At 50.6% G+C, this 17,546-nt stretch overlaps 1 protein-coding gene across 1 annotated transcript in view; it reads right to left on the bottom strand.

Moving 5' to 3' along the window:
- The window catches only part of Tnrc18 (trinucleotide repeat containing 18), a 91,865-nt gene extending 74,665 nt beyond the window's left edge, over positions 1-17,200 (bottom strand). The window contains 2 exon segments of the mRNA XM_052168745.1: positions 14,814-15,244; positions 17,110-17,200. Coding sequence (XP_052024705.1) covers positions 14,814-15,000 — 187 coding nt within the window. The 5' untranslated portion in view covers positions 15,001-15,244; positions 17,110-17,200.
- Between the last annotated feature and the right edge of the window lie 346 nt (positions 17,201-17,546).

The raw sequence follows: 17,546 nt of genomic DNA, 5'->3' as shown, positions 1-17,546 counted from the left end.
ACATGGTGGAAGGAGAGAACTGCTTCCTGCAAACTGTCCTCTGACCTACACTTGTGCACCTTGGGCACACTTCCACCAGTGCACACACATGTACACACACATCAAATAAGTAAAAAGTAATTTTTTTAAAAGTGACTCTAGTAATTTTTTAAAAAAGCCCCTTTTATTACCCCCTGCCCCCACCACCCTGCCCCCCCCACACACACACACCGCAGCTTCCCACCAGACAGCTGAAGCCTGGTTTCTGGACAACCCAACCTCCCTGTGCCTTCCCACTCCAGTAATATAAGAGAGGGCATGAGAAGGCCAGGACCCTGTAACTCCCCATCCCAGGCCTTCAGACACTCACCGGGCAGCAGACTGAGCAGCTGGACAGCCACTGTCGGTGGAACCTTACTCAGTACTCTCTGGGTGTAGCAGCTGGGGCCCTATGGCTGCCTCCTCCTCTGGGGTCTACTGTAGGCAGCAGAGGTAGGTGAAGGGCAGGAACTGAGGCAAAAGTCAGCCTTAAAACCCAGCCCCACACCCAGGAGGAAGGCCTAAAGGCTGGTCCTGGAGATAAAGCCCCTCCCAGCCTCCCTTCCCACCCGCCCCTCCAGCTCAATCCAACAACCACAGACCTCACCCTCCCCTCTCCTCCCAGGTCTTCCCATCTACACAGGGTGTTCGGATCCCCAGAGCGTCTTTTAGAAGAGACCCTACAGTTCCTAGAACAAGTGGTCAGCAGGACACCTCCAGACCAGACCCAAGCTACTCCATCTTCACAGATCAGGGCTCTAGTCCCCACCAGGTCTTAAACCCAGAAGTAGAACCTTAAGATTTAAATTAAAAAAAGATCACTAAAGGCTCCGAGAGGCCGGCGAAGACCAGCTTAGCCAGTGATATGCAAATAAACCCACAGGCCCTCAGGGCTCCAGACAGGTCCCAATCAGCAGGCAATTACAGGGGGACTTCCTTCTGGAAAGAATTTATCCCCTAAGGACCACTCCAGCCCACGAGTGGTGGAGTTAGGAATGGGATGGACTTCTAGGGACTTCTTGGACAAAGGAAAATGTTCAGAATGAGGCATAAACCAACCAGAAATGAGATAGGGGCTGACCCCTGGACACCTAAAACCACAACTGAACTTTAGAGCTAAGAATTTCTTCTACTGGGACTGGAGAGATGGCAACAGTCCCCAGCACCCACATGGCAGCTCCCAACGCAGTCTGTAACTTCAAGACCTGACACCCTCACACAGACAGACCTGCAGCAAAACACCCATGCACAAAAAAATAAAAACAAATAAGTTATATACGAAAGAATTCCTTCTGAGTTGACAAGATGGCTCAGTATATAAAGGAGCTTGCTGCTGATGACCTGAGTTTGATCCCAGGGACCCACATGACGGAAGAAGAGAACCAAATGCCCATACCGCAAGTTGTCCTCTGACCTCTATGTGTGTGCTCCGGTGTGTGCAGGCTCACGTGCTTGCGCGTGCGCGCACGCTCTCTTTCTGTCAATCTCTCTTTGGTTCTCCTGCACTCTCTCTCTCTTTTGTTCTCGCTCTCTCTTACTCTCTCTCTCTTATGCTCTCTCTCTCTCTCTCTCTCTCTCTCGCTCTCGCTCTCACTCAAACATACAAATTTCTTGCTTGCCTACTCTTACAAACACACACACATGCACATATAGACCCCATACATACACACAATACAAACTCACACATACACACACATACGTAAACTCACACATACACACACATACGTGCGTGCATACACTCTCAAATGCATGAATTTCTTGCTTACCCACCCTCACACACACACATACAAACTGTCACACACATGCACATATACACACATACGAGCACACACACACTCCCTCTTAACACATGAATCCATTGCTTGCCCACTTACACACACACACATATACACACTCAGACATGCATCTATATACATGCACACACACACAAGTACACACACTAACCGAGCTGGGTTATGGCTCAGTGGCAGACTGCGAAGCCCTGGGTTCCATCTCTAGCACCAAAGCAAAATATTTTTTTTTTAATTAAAAAAACAACAACAACAAAACCAAATACCTAGCCAGATGTGGTAGCCCATGCCCCTAACCCCAGCACTTGAACAGTAGACAAGAAGATCCCAGGAGTTGAAGGCCAGTGTTCACTGAGAAGAGATTCTGTCTCAAACCAAACAGACAAGACAATCAAATTAGAATATTTCTGGTCCCTCCACTTTAGAGGCCCGGGTATGTCTAACACCCAGAGGGCAGGAAGGTGCTCGGAGCACAGCTGGACTGGGCAGGGTTTGCTTTGTTTTGTCTGCAGTGCTGGGGACAGGGTATTGCATCTTGCAAGCCGCAAAAGCAAACTGTCCCGCTACACCTGGGGCGCTGTTTGTACCAGGGAAGAATCCGGGACTCTCCCACAAGCCTGGCTCACAGAGATGAAGTTACAAAAGGCTGCAATTGAAGCTTTCAAGCAGGGTAGGGGGACCCACTTCCCTCAGCCCAGCTCTGCCCCTTCAGGCTGAGGTAGAGGTTCCAGAGGGAGGAAGACCAAGGTCAGCCTCACCTACAGAGGCTAAACTTTAAGGGAGGCCAGCCAAGGCCACAAAGAGACCCTATCTCAAACAGTAACAATAGTCAGTTTAAATTAGCGAATTCACTTTTAAAAAGAATGGGACTTGTCAGGGCTGGGTTTAGTCAGAGGGCAAAGCTAGGCGGAAACCCTAGAGCTTAAACAGCGACATACAGTTCTCTCACACAAGGCCAGAAAGGAAAAGTATCAAAACCAGGCACCAGATAGGCCCTGCCCTTCGATCCAGGCCCTTCGGTAGGAGAAGGCTGAGGCAGAGGGTTAGAGACCTCAAGGTCAGCTACATAATAGCTGTCTCAAAAAACAAACAAACAAACAAAAAATCAGGGCGGGAAATACCTTTACACAGAGATAACACCACAGAAGGAGTGTCCAGCGCTCGCTCACTGTCCAACACTCCCGGAACCTGGAGCTAAACTGGAGACCAGCAAGTCCTAGCAATCCTCCTGTCTCCACGCCCCAAAGCTCTCCATCTACTCTGCACACGGTCTGCCCTGCTTTTCAAGTAGGTGCCAGGAACTGAACTCAGGTCCTCATGTCTTCATGCATACGTAAGCGGCCCTGGCTCTTTCCAGACACGTTCTCACATAGCTCAGGCTGACCTCAAACTCATTCCAGACCTTAAGGCTAGCCTTGGACTCACTCATTCCTGATCTTCCTGCTTCTACCGCCCAAGCACTGGATTGGTTAGTATTCCTTTTATTCTTAAAAGGCAGAAGACAAGAAAGGCCCAGCGAGCTAGAGGATGGGGGGTGGGGGGGGATTCACAAACAATACAGTCATGACCACCCAGGTCATGAGAACGAACACAGCCACAGAAGAACAGGATGCTATCCTGACAGTAATAACAGTAACAGGGCTGAAGGTGTGTCTCAGTTGGCAGGGTGCTAGCACTCTAACATTCAGACGTCGCAAGTTCAATCCCCCGCACTGGCTGTAGTGGTACACACCCACAATCCCAGGACTCTCTAGACAGAGATGAGAAGAGTAAAAGTTGGGAGTCACCCTGACCTACATACTGAGTTAAGGCCAGCCTGGGCTACATTACACACACACACACACACACTTTTTTTTTTAAATTCCAAATCCAACCTCCCATTCTTAATATATACTCTATATATGAATGGCAGCCAACTTCAAAAACTATAGTGAAGGTTTTGTTAACCGGTTCTAAAATTCTATTGAAGACTCTAGAAAGATTGTAGCTACTAAGTAAGTGTGGGCTGGTGAGATGGCTCAGTGGGTAAAGGTGATTGTAGCAAAACATGACAACCTAGTTAGAACTACTCACAAAAGTTGTCCTCTAAAACACACACACACACACACCAAAAAATAAAATAAACAGTATAGCTGGACCTGGAGGTGCTGACTTTGATCCCAGCACTCAGGAGGCAGACCCAGGCAGATCTCTGTGAGTTAGGCCAGGGTAGCTGTGTCTACCATCATGAGCTCCAGCTATGTATCAAGGCCTCGCCTCGGGAAAAACTCAGAAAAGAAAGAAAGGGACCAAAAAAAAAAAGATACAGAAATGTGTTTATTGGAGCAAGATATCTCACTACTTGTACAAAGAAAGAATGGTAGACAGGAAATGATCAAATATGAATAAAAATAGAAACTCAAAAAACAATTTCAGGCTGCAAGGATTGAATCCTGAGATTGACAGGCACCCAGCACAGCAAACACAAAAGGAGGCCACAGCAGACACTCCCGCACTCACACACACACACACACACACACACACACACACACACACGCACGGAATCTCAAGACAGCGAGGGTGGCAATGATGGCGAGAAAATCCTTAATCGAAGCTCAGGCTTTCTTTGAGCCAGGTGTAGACGGATTTACCCTTCACACAGTCATGAAAATCAACTATTAACCAGCCATTTTAGCAGAGAGAAAACCGAGAGTCAGTTAGGCAAAATGTCCAACCCACACAGCTAGGAAGAGGCCAAGCCTTCCCCTAGGTCCCTGTCACTATCGTGATGCTCAAAAAGATGTCAACGGAAACAGGGGTGGGGCAGTGGGGGGGTGGAGGGGCAGGGGACAGACACTTTGCCTATGTGATCAAAGATTCAAAGTGATTTGACGCCAGCACTCTGTGAGTTCAAAGCTAGCCTGGGCTACACGTGAGTTCCAGGACTACAGAGTACGATTCTAATGACTCTGAAGCTTTATAGACAGTTAACAGTTACTGGAGTGTTGGTGTGTTGTTTTCTTCAGTGATATGGCCACTGGTTAAGTTGTTCATGCTTCAAGAGGTGACCTGACACCCAAGCTCAAGACAGAGACACCAGCCGGGCCATGGTGGCACACGCCTTTAATCCCAGCACTCGGGAGGCAGAGGCAGGTGGAGCTGGAGGCCAGCCTGATCTACAGAGCAAGTTCCAGGACAGCCAGGGCTATACAGAGAAACCCTTTCTCTAAAAACCCAAAAAGAAGAAGGAGGAAGAGGAAAAGGAAGAGGAGGAGGAAAAGGAAAAGGAGGATGAGAAGAAACAAACAAACAAACAAACAAACTCTAATACACTGAGTGGGTCATTCACAAAACAGCCACGAAACTAAGAGGAAGATGAATTTCAAAAAGCAGCCAGCAACTGAGAGGGTACTGGGGTGGGGTGATAAAATACTAAAATTCATTCTGTACATGCATGAAACTGTCCATGCACACAAATAAATACATAACCACTCACAAACTAAACAAATAATAATACTAAGTTGTGCTGGTCGGGTCCCCAGCCCCACCAGTGGGAGGGGTGGGAGCGGCACCAGAGCCTTCAGAGACGGCAGAGGGACACGGGAGATCACTAACCACTAACGTGACAAGACAGAACAAAGGCATGTTCCGGACACACTTGGCCTCAGAGCTGCCCTCTGCACAGCCTTCCTCAGAAAACGGCTGCTCAACACGCTCCCCAGAAACACGGATGTAACCCTGGAGACAGGAAAGCACCGGATCCAAGGAACGCAGTGACCGGCAACCAGAACGGAGACCTGGGCAGTAGAGAGTCCCAGTTACAGACTGCATCCACAGAATGGAAGGCAGAGATTCTAAAACACAGAATGAACCACAATAACAAATAAATAAATAAAAATGAAAAACCTGGTAACTCCAGAAAATAGAAGTTGATTCTATTACACCATTGACTCTAGGCACAAAATTTACAAAAGCCATAGTTTAAAAAAAAAAAAAAAACGGGCTTAAAGAAAACTGTAGGGGGGTGCCGTTAAGGCAGAGGGAATCTCTGTGAGTTGGAAGCCAGCCTGGTCTACAGAGTGAGTTCCAGAACAGCCAGGGCTACACAGAGAAACCTTTTCTCTTAAAATAAAAATTAAATTGAATTTAAAAAGATTGAAAAAAAAAAAACCTTGTATTTCATATATATCAAGAGAAGGGGAGCCGGGTGGTGGCGCACGCCTTTCATCCCAGCACTTGGGAGGCAGAGGCAGGCAGATTTCTGAGTTAGAGGTCAGCCTGGTCTACAGAGTGAGTTCCAGGACAGCCAGGGCTACACAGAGAAACCCTGTCTTGAAAAAACAAATTGAGAGGGGGGGGGGGGGCTAGAACTGGGTAAGAGGTTAAAGAAACCTCAACCTCAATTACCATAATAATAAACATCTGCAAGGTCCCTACTGCATATCAGACACAGTGTTAAATGCTTTTATTTGCAACATTTAATCCTCAAAAACTTCTCTCCAAGTATCCTATTGTCAAACCCTGTTTTGCTTGCATACATTCCTCACCCGGTATAGTGTCCGCTGAGGCTAGGCACAGAGTGGGACTCTGAAGAACTGGGAGTCAAAATGAAGTGAGTTCTTGTGAGGGTGCTGGAAACGGAACCCAGATCCTCTGTGAGAGCAACAGGTGCTCTTAACTGCTGAGCCCGTCCGTCTGTCCATTTCATTTTTTATTTTTTTATTTTTTTATTTTTTGGTTTTTTGAGACAGAGTTTCTCTGTGTAGCCCTGGCTGTCCTGGAACTCACTCTGTAGACCAGGCTGTCCTCGAACTCAGAAATCCACCTGCCTCTGCCCCCAAGTGCTGGGATTAAAGGTGTGCGGCACCACCGCCTGGCCCCATTTCATTTTTTAATGCTATACCTTTTTCTTTTCTATCCTTTGTTGTTGTTAAAGATTTATTTATTATATGTAATTACACTGTAGCTGTCTTCAGACACACCTGAAGGGGGCATCAGATCTCATTACCACCATGTGGTTACTAGGATTTGAACTCAGGACCTTCAGAAGAACAGTCACTACTCTTAACCACTGAGCCATCTCTCCAGCCCGTCTATTTTTTTTTTGTTGTTGTTGTTTTTTTAACGTTTTTAACAAAACTTTGTTTGTTTTTTTTTTCAAAACAGGGTTTCTCTGTGTAGCCCTGGCTGACCTGGAACTCACTCTGTAGACCAGGCTGGACTAGAACTCAGAGTTCCATCTGCCTCTGCCTCCTGAGTGCTGGCTGGGGTTAAAGATACAGGCCAACACACCTAGCTTGTTTTGTTTCTGTAATTACATAACACAGGCTAGCCTGGAACTCACTATAGACCCAAGGGAGGATGCTCTTGCACTACTCAGTCAAGAGCTCTATCTGCCTCCACCTCTAGGATCACAGGCATGCATGCACCACCATGACAGTTAATGTGACTGTCCATCAAATCCAGGGCATCATGTGTGCTGTGAGCTATATGCTCGGCCTGCTTTGCCCTGGCTGACCTGAAACTCTCTCAGTATATAGCCCAGGCTAGCCTCCAATTCAATAGAGATCCTTCTACCTCCCAAGGGCTGGGACTAAGGGCCTACCCCACCGGGTGTGGCAGCATTGAAGCCTAAAGATTACAAGTCTGAGGCAAACCTGAGCTCTAGTGAATTCCAACCTAGGTTGGGCTACACAGGAAGACCCTAAAAAAGTCAAATAAACCAGAGATGAAAGCATTCAAGTCTGGGTGTGTGGGTATGATAGCCATACTTGAGATCCAGGCACTCAGGATGTGGAGACAAAAGAATCAGGTATTTGGGGCTGGAGAGATGGCTCAGCGGTTAAGAGCACTGACTTCTCTTCCAGAGGTCCTGAGTTCAATTCCCAGCAACCACGTGGTGGCTCACAACCATCTGTAATGGGATCTGATGCCCTCTTCTGGTGTGTCTGAAGACAGTGACAGTGTACTCATATAATAAATAAATCTAAAGAGAGAAAGAGAGAGAGGGGGGGGGAGGGGGGAGGTTTTCAAAGCTAGCCTGAGCTACATAAGATGGAAGCATTTTAGTCTGGCTATTATAAAAGGGGGGGGGGGTAATAAAAAGCAATAAAGATGGGTGTGGGGGGGTACTGCTCAGGGGTAGCAACAAGGTCCTGGGGTTGATCACCGCCAGTCTCAAGATTAAATAAAAGCGTAGGTTGGCCCCCAGTGGCTAAGGACTATATTCCAGCCAGAGAGGTTAGAAGGAAATTCCAAAGCCCTGGGAGAGGTGTGGACTGCTGGAGGGATCTGTGAGTCACCCGCTAATGAGATCCATAATTACAGCAATCACTTTTTCAGTAACTTCAGCAGAGGGCTGGGCCTGGGTCAGGCACCTGGCCTGAGCCCTACCTCATCAAATGTCACAAGGCAAGGAAGCTTTCAGTATTAATTGGTCCACTTTGTAGATGGGAAAATTGAGACTCGTAGACTCATCAAAGGAGAAAATCAAGACTTCAATCCCAGGCCTGGGCGGGTGTGATAGATCACAGGGCAAGCTGATGTTCTAAGCTCAGTCCTCTGGACCCAAATGGTAGGAGAGAAGTGATTCTCTTGAACATACACTGGAACACATATAAACATGCATATACACATGTACATACACAAGCATGCACATTCACACACACAGGCACAATAACTGTCAAAAAGAAAAGAAGAAAAATCTAGATCATGATTGATCATATATGCCTTTGGACCCTGTACTCTGGAAGCAGAGGCAGGCAGAGCCCTGTGAGTTTGAGGTCACCCTGGACCTACAGAGCAAGTTCCAGGAAAAACAAACTCATTATAAATAAATAAATAAATAAATAAATAACCAACCAACCAACTAACCATCAGCCAGCTTCCAGATTAAGTAGTTTCTTATCAAAGGATTCCAGGTTCAGAACTGCTGAGAAATGTGTAAAATTGTTAGAAAGGGTATTTGAGCCCTAGATCCTCACTGGAGTATTAGAGGCAGGGGCTCTGGGGGATTCTAGGCAGGGGCTCTACCACTGAGCCACGCCCCCAGCCCCTCACTAGGGGATTCTAGGCAGGGGCTCTACCACTGAGCCACGCCCCCAGCCCCTCACTGGGGGATTCTAGGCAGGGGCTCTAACGCCCCCAGCCCCTCACTGGGGGATTCTAGGCAAGGTAGCACTACTACTGAGCCACGCCTCCAACTGAACCTAGGAAGACTCTCTACCACTGAGCCCTACTTTTTATCTTGAGTCAGCATCTATGTGATGGCTTTTACTTCCACCAAAGGTAGATATGATGCTTCTCTGGGCAAGAGGGATGCCAAGACCCCTGGCCTTCCTGGTCTGGGGATCTGATTCAGTGGCATGTGCATATGGCACTGGGATTTACTGCCAGCAACGCAAAAACAAACAAACTCAACTCCAAATGGTTGGGTTTTCTTTTGTTGTTGGGGTTTGTTTGTTTGTTTGTTTGTTTGTTTGGAAACAGTGTCTTACAAATCCCAGGCTGGCCTCAACCTATCTCTACCCATGCAGAGCTGGGGAGCAAACACTGGCTTTCACAAATGGTTAGTAAACGTCCTACCAAGTGAAGTCAAAGTCCTGGCCCCTTTAGTTGAGGTTGCAATGACGGCAGAAATGGCCTAGAATCTAGACTGAAGACCACATCATGGGGTGGAAGCAAAATCAGATTGGACAGCAGCCGGTCCACCAAAAAGAGTCAAGAACATGGCTAACTGGCCACAACCAAATCAAGTGGTGCACTTGTACACCAAAGCAAGAACATGAGTTCCAGATCCTAGTCCTGGATATGCAGTGAATTGGAGGCCCACCTGGTCTATAGCAGATCCTGTCTTCTAAATATGACATGTGTATGTGTGTATGTGTGTGTGTGTGTGTGTACATTCATGTGTGTGCATGTATATATTAATATCCACAACAACAAAATACGAACACCTCCCACCACCACAGGCAATTATCATACATACTCCTAAATTCCCAGCACTCAGAGAACTGGGTAGGAGAATCATAAATTCCAGGCCAGCCTGAGCTTCATAAAACTCTTAAATGGAAAAAAAGAAATTCAGGCACGATGATGGTGTATGCCTTTAACCCCAGCACTCCAGAGGCAGAGGCAGGCGATCTCCTTGAGACTGAGGTAAGCCTGGTCTCTACAGCAAAGTCCAGGCCAGTCAGAGCCATACAGTGAGGTTTTGTTTAAAAAAAAAATAGAAAGGTGGGGAGAGGTGCCTCATCTTTTTGAGGAACTGTTCCTCCACCCCTATGAACATCTCCGACCAAAACCCAGGGTCTCTTTCTTTGTGTGTGTGTGTGCACGTGTATGTGCATACACATACACACATACACACACACACATACACACACACACACACACAGCTCCTTCTACCATGTGGATCCCAGGGATCAAGCTCAGGTCCTCAGTTTACGGACAAGCTCCTTACCCTATGGGCCATCTCACGCACACACACCCCTTCCCCTAGCCTGCTTATTTTGGAAGAATTTTAATTTCAGAGGAGTTCAACATAGTTACAACGAACTATACCATCACCTTCACGGGCTCTAATCGCACCTCTTAGTTTGTTATCTGACGTTACCTGCTGTCTCCTGTAAACATGCCTGGACACCTATATTGAAAGTATTGGTTTTTCCCACTTGCCCCAGCCATCTGCAAGACAGTGGCAGTCATGCCCCAGCCCCCTAAGTACTTCAGCATCCTTATTCACATAAAATAAGAACAGCATTTAAACAAGCTAGGCAGGGGCTGGTGGCTGGGGCTACTATATTGACTCAGCCCTATGGAGCTGATCTACAGCTCATATTCCAATTTTTCTAGTTGCCTCCACGATCCTTTGAAACGATTTTTCCGTTAAACCAAGACCCAATCTCGACTACACACTGCCTGCCTATGGTCAATTTTTCCGCTGTCTCTTGAAACAGTAACATCTCCTTGCCTACCTTCGCCTTACATACCACTGACTTTATTTTTTTAAGAATCCAGGCCAGTTTTGTAAAATGGCTGTTTAAAATTCCAAGACTTCATTGCTGGTCTTCAGGGACCGGGTAAGATCTGCCCCACCCCATACAGTCTATCTCCCACGGGCCTACTGATCCAGGGCTCTCAAACCCCTGATACCTCACCCGGCTCTGTTTCTGCATTCTGTCAACTTTCTGCTCTTCAGACACACAAAAGAGTTCGTTCTGAGGATGGCTGAGGTCAAGCCCTCTGACCTGGCCCTTCACCCCAAGGGCCAGACCAGACCCGGGGCGTTTTATTTCCTACATGGCCTGTGTCTTCATGATTTGTGTGTTTATTGCCTGGCTCCCACACTTAGAAAGCGAGCCCCAAAGAGACACGACGCCTTCTGGCTGTGTGGTTCCCGGCCACAGTTCCGGAGCCCAGTGCAGTACCGGGAGGGCAGAGAGGCTCTCAGAAACCATTTGCCAAGCAAATGGACGGTCAAAGAAGCAAAGAAAAGCAAGGATTCGGCTGGCAACGCCCCAAAAGGCACCGCCAAGATGAGCCAGCGGGTAAAGTGACCCGTGGCCACACCTGAGTCCCATCCCAAGACCTCCACCGGCCAGGAGAGAACCAACTCCAGCAAACTGTCCTCAGACCTCTGCAGCCCAGTGTGTCCATGATGCAGTCTGGTGTGTACACAATGCAGTCTGGTGTGTGTGTGTGTGTGCTGCAAATGTAATAAAAAAAATAGAAGACAAGCAAGAGGTCACCACTTTAAGAAACAGGCGCTTCTAGATTCTAGAACATTCCCCATGCCTTCCTTTACTGCCTTCTGACCAAAGAGGGGGGTTCAAGGAGAAACAAAAAAGCAGAAAACAATCTTCTCATCCCTCGACTCCAGCAGCCAGTCCTAACTGATTAATCTTTCTAAATCAATCCCAGCAGGCTGACAGGGTAGATTCCAGAGTTGGGAGCCCACGGCTGGTTGCCTATTGTCCAAGGACCAGGTCAAAGTGCAGTGCCTCCTGTGTCTACATCCCTGAGTCCCGCCCCTCATTCAGTCCAGGGAGTGTGGGTTCAGAGAAAAGAAGCACCCAGGTACAAGATCTCTCGCCAACCGCACTTTAAACTGAAAGATAGGTCCTTCCCGGGGCCCCAACTCCCGCAATTAAGAGTCTAACCCACTGGTCAGTCTCACACTGACAAGCTGTGACTATTCACAGCTGCTCAAACTACAGCAGGACCTTACAGCAAGGGGGAAGAAAGAAGCCGCCACCCCTGCTTCGATTCGACTGGTGTATGTGTGTGGCATGTGTTTGCGTGTGGTGTAAGGTATGTGTAGGGTGGGTGTATGTATTGTGGTGTGTTCATGTGGTATGTGGTCTAGTCTGTGTGTATGTATATTTGTGTGTGTGTGTGTGTGTGTGTACTATATTTGTGTGGTATGTAGTGGTGTGCATGTGCATGTATTTTCAAGTAACAGTATCTAGGTACATAGCATAGGCTGGCTGGGCCCCAATTACCCCTGCTCCCTCTATCTCTGCTTCTCTGAGTACTGTGTAGGTGTGAGCCTCCATCCTGACACCCCGTTCTTTATTTTTAATTTCACCTGAGGAAGGGGCTGGAGCCCTCAGCCAAACTCACAACAGAGGAGAAAGCTTTGCCTACAACAGACCCTCACTCAACAGCCCTGCTCCCCTGGGGTCACCAGGCTGAGCTCCCCCTGCCTGCCTCGTGATCTTTCACTGGGGCTTCTGCACCTCAGCAGCCAAGGATGCACCCTCCAACAGGACCAGCCCAGAGGTAACAAAAACCCTCTTCCCTCTCAGGCTGCGTGACCCTAGCAAATTGCTCAGTTTCCCTGACATTTTATACAAAAGTAAACAAATAAAGACCGGTCTGATAAGGCTGGCAAGGTCTAAGGAGCTGGCATCCAGAGAAAAGCTCAGGGTGGTGCCCTGTGCAAAGATCTAGCACCTGCACCCCCTGCAAAGAAAGCGGGGTGGGGGAGGGGTGTCTGGAGTCTCATTCCCTGCCGCCAGCTCCTCCCTTTGAACGGGGTGCAGTCCCCTATACTGGTTAATGGGATTAAGTATGGCTTCAGCTCTGGGCCTTGACCTGGGGTCCGGTCTATCTGCCCCATCTGGAGGTGGGGACAGATGGGACTAGTGGGAAGTAATGGAGCTGCCTGCCCCCCCCACACACACACACACACTCTTCCCTCTCTGGTAAGCAAGGCCTCAAGGGGACTGCAGTGACTTTCCTCCCATTTCCTCCAGGCCCTCAAGCTTCCCTGTACATAAGTCAGGCGCACAGCTCCAAGCAGAGAAGGCCATGACACAGGATTCCAAGGCTGCTTCCAGCTGGACTTCCTAGTCTCCGCCTCGGTCACCTCATCCACTAGATGAGAGGTTAGGCATGGAAGGCAGTCTGACTATGCTACAGCCACCAGGGTTGGAAAACGCTGTGCACTTAGAACGACGCAGCAGCAAGGAATGGCTATCGGCGCTGCTCTCAGCCAAGCCTGGGCCACATCCCAGGCAGACCTGGAGCAGGCGACAAGCTGAGATTCAGCCAGCCAGGAACACCCTGAGATCAGATTCCCAGGCCACAAGATGAGCCTCTGCCGCCACTTCCAGCTAAACCAACTAACCCAGAGATCCCAAAAGTCCACAAATGCATACACCCTTAAACCTCCAAAAGCCCCTCTCAAACGGGGTTGGCCCAAATGGCCTTTGAATCCCAAAGCCGGCCCCAGTTCCTGCCTTGGGAATGGTCCGATGCCCCTCCTGGGTCGCAGGGCACCATGCCTGTATGAATCTGGCCTTGTTACCACCCCCTAAGCCCCGAGCGGACGCGCCTCTAGTTCTCAAGGGGCACACGCACACCGGGGGAGATGACCCGGGTCCCCGCGCCCCCGCCGGCGGGGATCTCTGCTCGCCCCTCCCCCGCCAGGCGCTTCACAAAGGCTCTTTGTCCCGCTGAGTCCCGGACTCCCAATTCTAGAAAAGTTCCAGGAGAAAAATATCAAAAGCAGAGGCTAATTCGGCGAGCCGTGGTCACCCTGGCGGGCAAGGGGGAGATACTAAAGTGGTGGCTCTGAGCTCCAGGGTGTCCAAATCTTATTCCAAAGGACGAGGGCGCGGGTTCCTGGGGAAACCTACCAGGTTTGTTTGTTTGTTTGTATGTTTGTATGTTTTTGGAGTGTTCTCCTTACACCAAGCGCAGAAGCGAGGAGCAGCAGGGTGCAGGGACCCACTTACGAAGCCGGCCACCAGGCAGGTCTGCAGGTCCCAGGCTCCCTGTGTTCTGGCGCACGGTGACCAAGACTTGGCTCAACCCTGCCTGTCCCTCTGCTCCTGCCCCTTCCCTGTGCAGCCCGGGCAACGGTGAGGGACTGGGCCTTCTCAGCCACCATCTCGTGCGCGCTACCGCGGGGTTCCCACTAAACCCCGGTCTCTGCTAGAGTAGCGGCTGGGTTGCACTGACCCATATCTTCCCCCAGATAACCAGGGTCCCTAAGATCTTAAGGGTTCAGCACAGATCAGGCTCCTAAAACTGGGGTCACTATTCTCTTTCATTCCCCCATACCCACCCTTAGAGGCGTGGAACCACCCGGGACGCAGCTACACGCGGGGACAGAACCCAAGACCCACCAGTGCTTGCCAAGAAAAGAATCTAAGATCCATACGAAGGGGCTGTCTGTCTCTCGGGGTGTGGAACTGGAACGCTGTTTTCGCGCCCGCATTTTTTTTTAATTTTTTTTCAAACTCCACTTCCTCAAGAGCCCTCGGACTGAGATCCCCTAGGGTGGTGGTTGTGACTGCAGACACTTGAGCCTCAGGAGGGCTAAGACTACCAGGTACACCAGGGACAGGTCTGTCTTCTTGGAGACCGACCTCTGCACTAGGAGCTGAGCCTCCTGCATACCCTGATGAAACAGGACAGAGACGCCCAGCTCCAGCCGCCTAGGTTTGACCCGGGCTCCCGCCCTAAGATCCCCATCAAGGTTGGAGGGTGGGTGCCAGCGCAGTGCGCAACACTTACCCGGGTGCGGGTGTAGGTTGAGACCGGCCATGTATTTCCCGGGCGGCGGGGGACCTGGCAAGCCCGAGGAGGGCAAGCGTCCGGCGGTGGCCGCGCCCACGCGGTGGCTGTCCATGGCCAAGCCGGACAGCAGCGGCGGCGGGGGGCCGTGGACGGACCGCTGGGGCCCGAAATCTCGGCCATCCATCCTCCGCGGGAGTGCCGCGGTCAGCCTCCCCACCCGGCCCGCCGGCCTGCTTCAGTGGGACTTAAAAGTTCGGCCTCGATGTAGTCCTAGTATCCTCGGGTGGCGGGCGCTCCGTGGCGTGCATGGCGGCGGCCAGCGGGGCTTGCGCTCAACCACGGGCCCGAGGCCCGGGGCGCATGAACCGCCCGCGGTGAGTCCCCTCCGGGCGGCTGAGTGGAGATGAGGAAGGAGGCGTACACGGTGTCTTGGTGAGGGAAGACCGCGGAAGACACAGAAGAGGAAAGGGGGAAAAGGGGAGGGGAGAGAGGGGAAAAAAAAAGAAAGAAAACAAGTTTCAGAAAGTCGCCTCGCCCTTCAGGGTAGGAGAGTAGCGAACCGAGCTGGTAGCCAGAAATAAAATCGGGAGTAGCCGCCCCCTCTCCTCGAAATGCAGACCTATGGTCCTTCCTCCAACAGCTAAGGCTCCAAGGGACGGGGCTCAGGAAAGCGGCCCCGGCTCGCTGTGTCCCAGCCCCGACTCTTGCCTGCGAAGTACTCCGTAACTGGGGAAGGCCACTCAACCGACCGCGCCCGTTCAGCTAAATCCAAACCCGGAGTACTTTATTTTTCAGGAGTCAAAAGCTCCAGAGGTTTAAAACTTCAAATGCTTTTGAGTTGGTCGAAATGTGTCCATAACGCCATGCCACTATCTGATTCGGAAAGTTTAATGTTTAACCTTTTTGGGGCCTTCGTCTCCCTTTTTTTCCCCTCCCGAGTCTTGGATCCCATTATGAGCCAATAATTAATACTACTAATAATAATAATGGGGGTGTTCAGTTTAGGGACTTTTTGGTGTTGTTTACCAAGATCAGATACGAAACGGCCTTATTTTTAAAGGAAGATCACCGCCCCCTCCTGCTGCCCCCGTTGGGCCACTGGGAGTCACAGAATCCGAGTCCCCGAGACGTGGCATTCTCGGCCGTGAACTGGAAAAAGACTCCTTCAAAACAACATTTGGTTTCATTTTCTAACGCCTGGGCCTGGGAATACCGACGCCCGGAGGACCTGGCCTGGTGTGGAGGATTTGGGGATCATCAGAGAAGAAAGAAGGGGGCTCCAAAGATCTCGCTTCTACCCTAGCTTTGCGACCCACACACCCCCAAAATAACCTACAAAGAAAAAAAAACCTTAACAGCGCGGGCCAGCGGAGGGGCGACTCTCCAGCATCGGGTAAACCCCCCTGTAATTCCTGTTTAAGCTGTTTGTTTAAAAGATCTGTCGTTTTCCTGTTCCCGAGGGGGTAAGAAGGGGGTCTCAGAGAGCCCACCTTTCCCCCGCTGACCATCTACCAACCCCAGGCACCTCTAGATCCCGATTCCGGGAGACCCGGGGCGCTCTAACAGCCGGGGACTAAGCCACAGCCACTGGCTCCTGGGTGACCAGCCGCCCTACGCCCAGACCCAAAAGTCCTCTTCCCCCAACTTTGCTAAGGACGCCTATTTTAACGTGGCTTTGGTTACAAACACCCCCTCTTCCTCTCGCCCTCCCTCGCTCTTATCAGGCTCTGGTTACCAGAATCGCGTTTACTTTTGAAAAAATCTAGGATCGTCACAGCCGGGGATACTTGTCTCAAAGGAGCCAGGAGCTTGCCGCATACACTTAAAGATAATATTCTTTAAAGGCAGCGTTTTTGAAAAAGGCAGTGCCCAGGCGCCCCACTTTAAGGAAGTCGGGGTGAAGCCCTATGGAGCAGCCTTTGCCACGGCCGAGAAGCTGGCGTGGCTATCTGCGGGATTCCACTGCGTCCTTCTCTCTACTTTTCCCCTCTTAAATGCAGCTAAAATGGCTGAATTCCGGCTTTTAATTAAAAACAGCCTATAATCGAAACCGTCTCGGCGTCCCCGGGCTAGCCCGCCGCCTGCCGGGAACCGAGTAGGGAACCGCCGCCCTCGGAGGTGCTACAGACTAATAGCTCGGGTGGGAGTCCAGGGCGCAGCGACGCGTCCTCTCCCCCTGGTCCCTGCCCTCCGCGTCCCTTCTGGGGACCCCGACAGTTTCGGGGACCTCCTGCTCTGCGGACCCGAGGGGTGCGCTGCACAAGTTCGGGGAGCATCGGGGCCCGGAGCGTACCTGGCGCGGCGGGGCTCCGGGCTCCAGGCTCCGACGGCGACTCCGGCAACCGCCGCGGTTCCTGGCGCGGCTAGGCGCCCGTACTGCCCGCCATCCCTCGGCCGCCGCTCCCCTCCGCCACCCGCAGCCGCCTCACACTTTTTGCCCGCCTTTCCTTTTTTTGGTAGAAAACCGCTCCCCGGGCCGGGCGCGCGGCGCGCCAACTCCTCCGCCCTCCCGCGGCCCCGCTCCCGCAGCCCCCGGAAAAGCCAGCTTTCCTCCCGCCGAGCTCCCCGCTTTTTAATAAAATCCAGGTAGCGCCGGTTTAAAGAATCCCAAATCTCCATATACAGCCCGGGATTGGAAAAGGTACATTACACAACCCCCCTTTCAAGTTCCTCTCGCTAGATCTAAAAAAAAAAAAAAAAAAAAAAAAAAAAACCGCGGGGGGGGGGGGG

This window comes from Apodemus sylvaticus, chromosome 22, assembly GCF_947179515.1.
Source record: "Apodemus sylvaticus chromosome 22, mApoSyl1.1, whole genome shotgun sequence".
In the NCBI taxonomy this organism is placed as follows: domain Eukaryota; kingdom Metazoa; phylum Chordata; class Mammalia; order Rodentia; family Muridae; genus Apodemus; species Apodemus sylvaticus.
The sequence above is the reverse complement of the archived record's forward strand: the minus strand, read 5'-3'. Positions and strand labels throughout refer to the sequence as shown.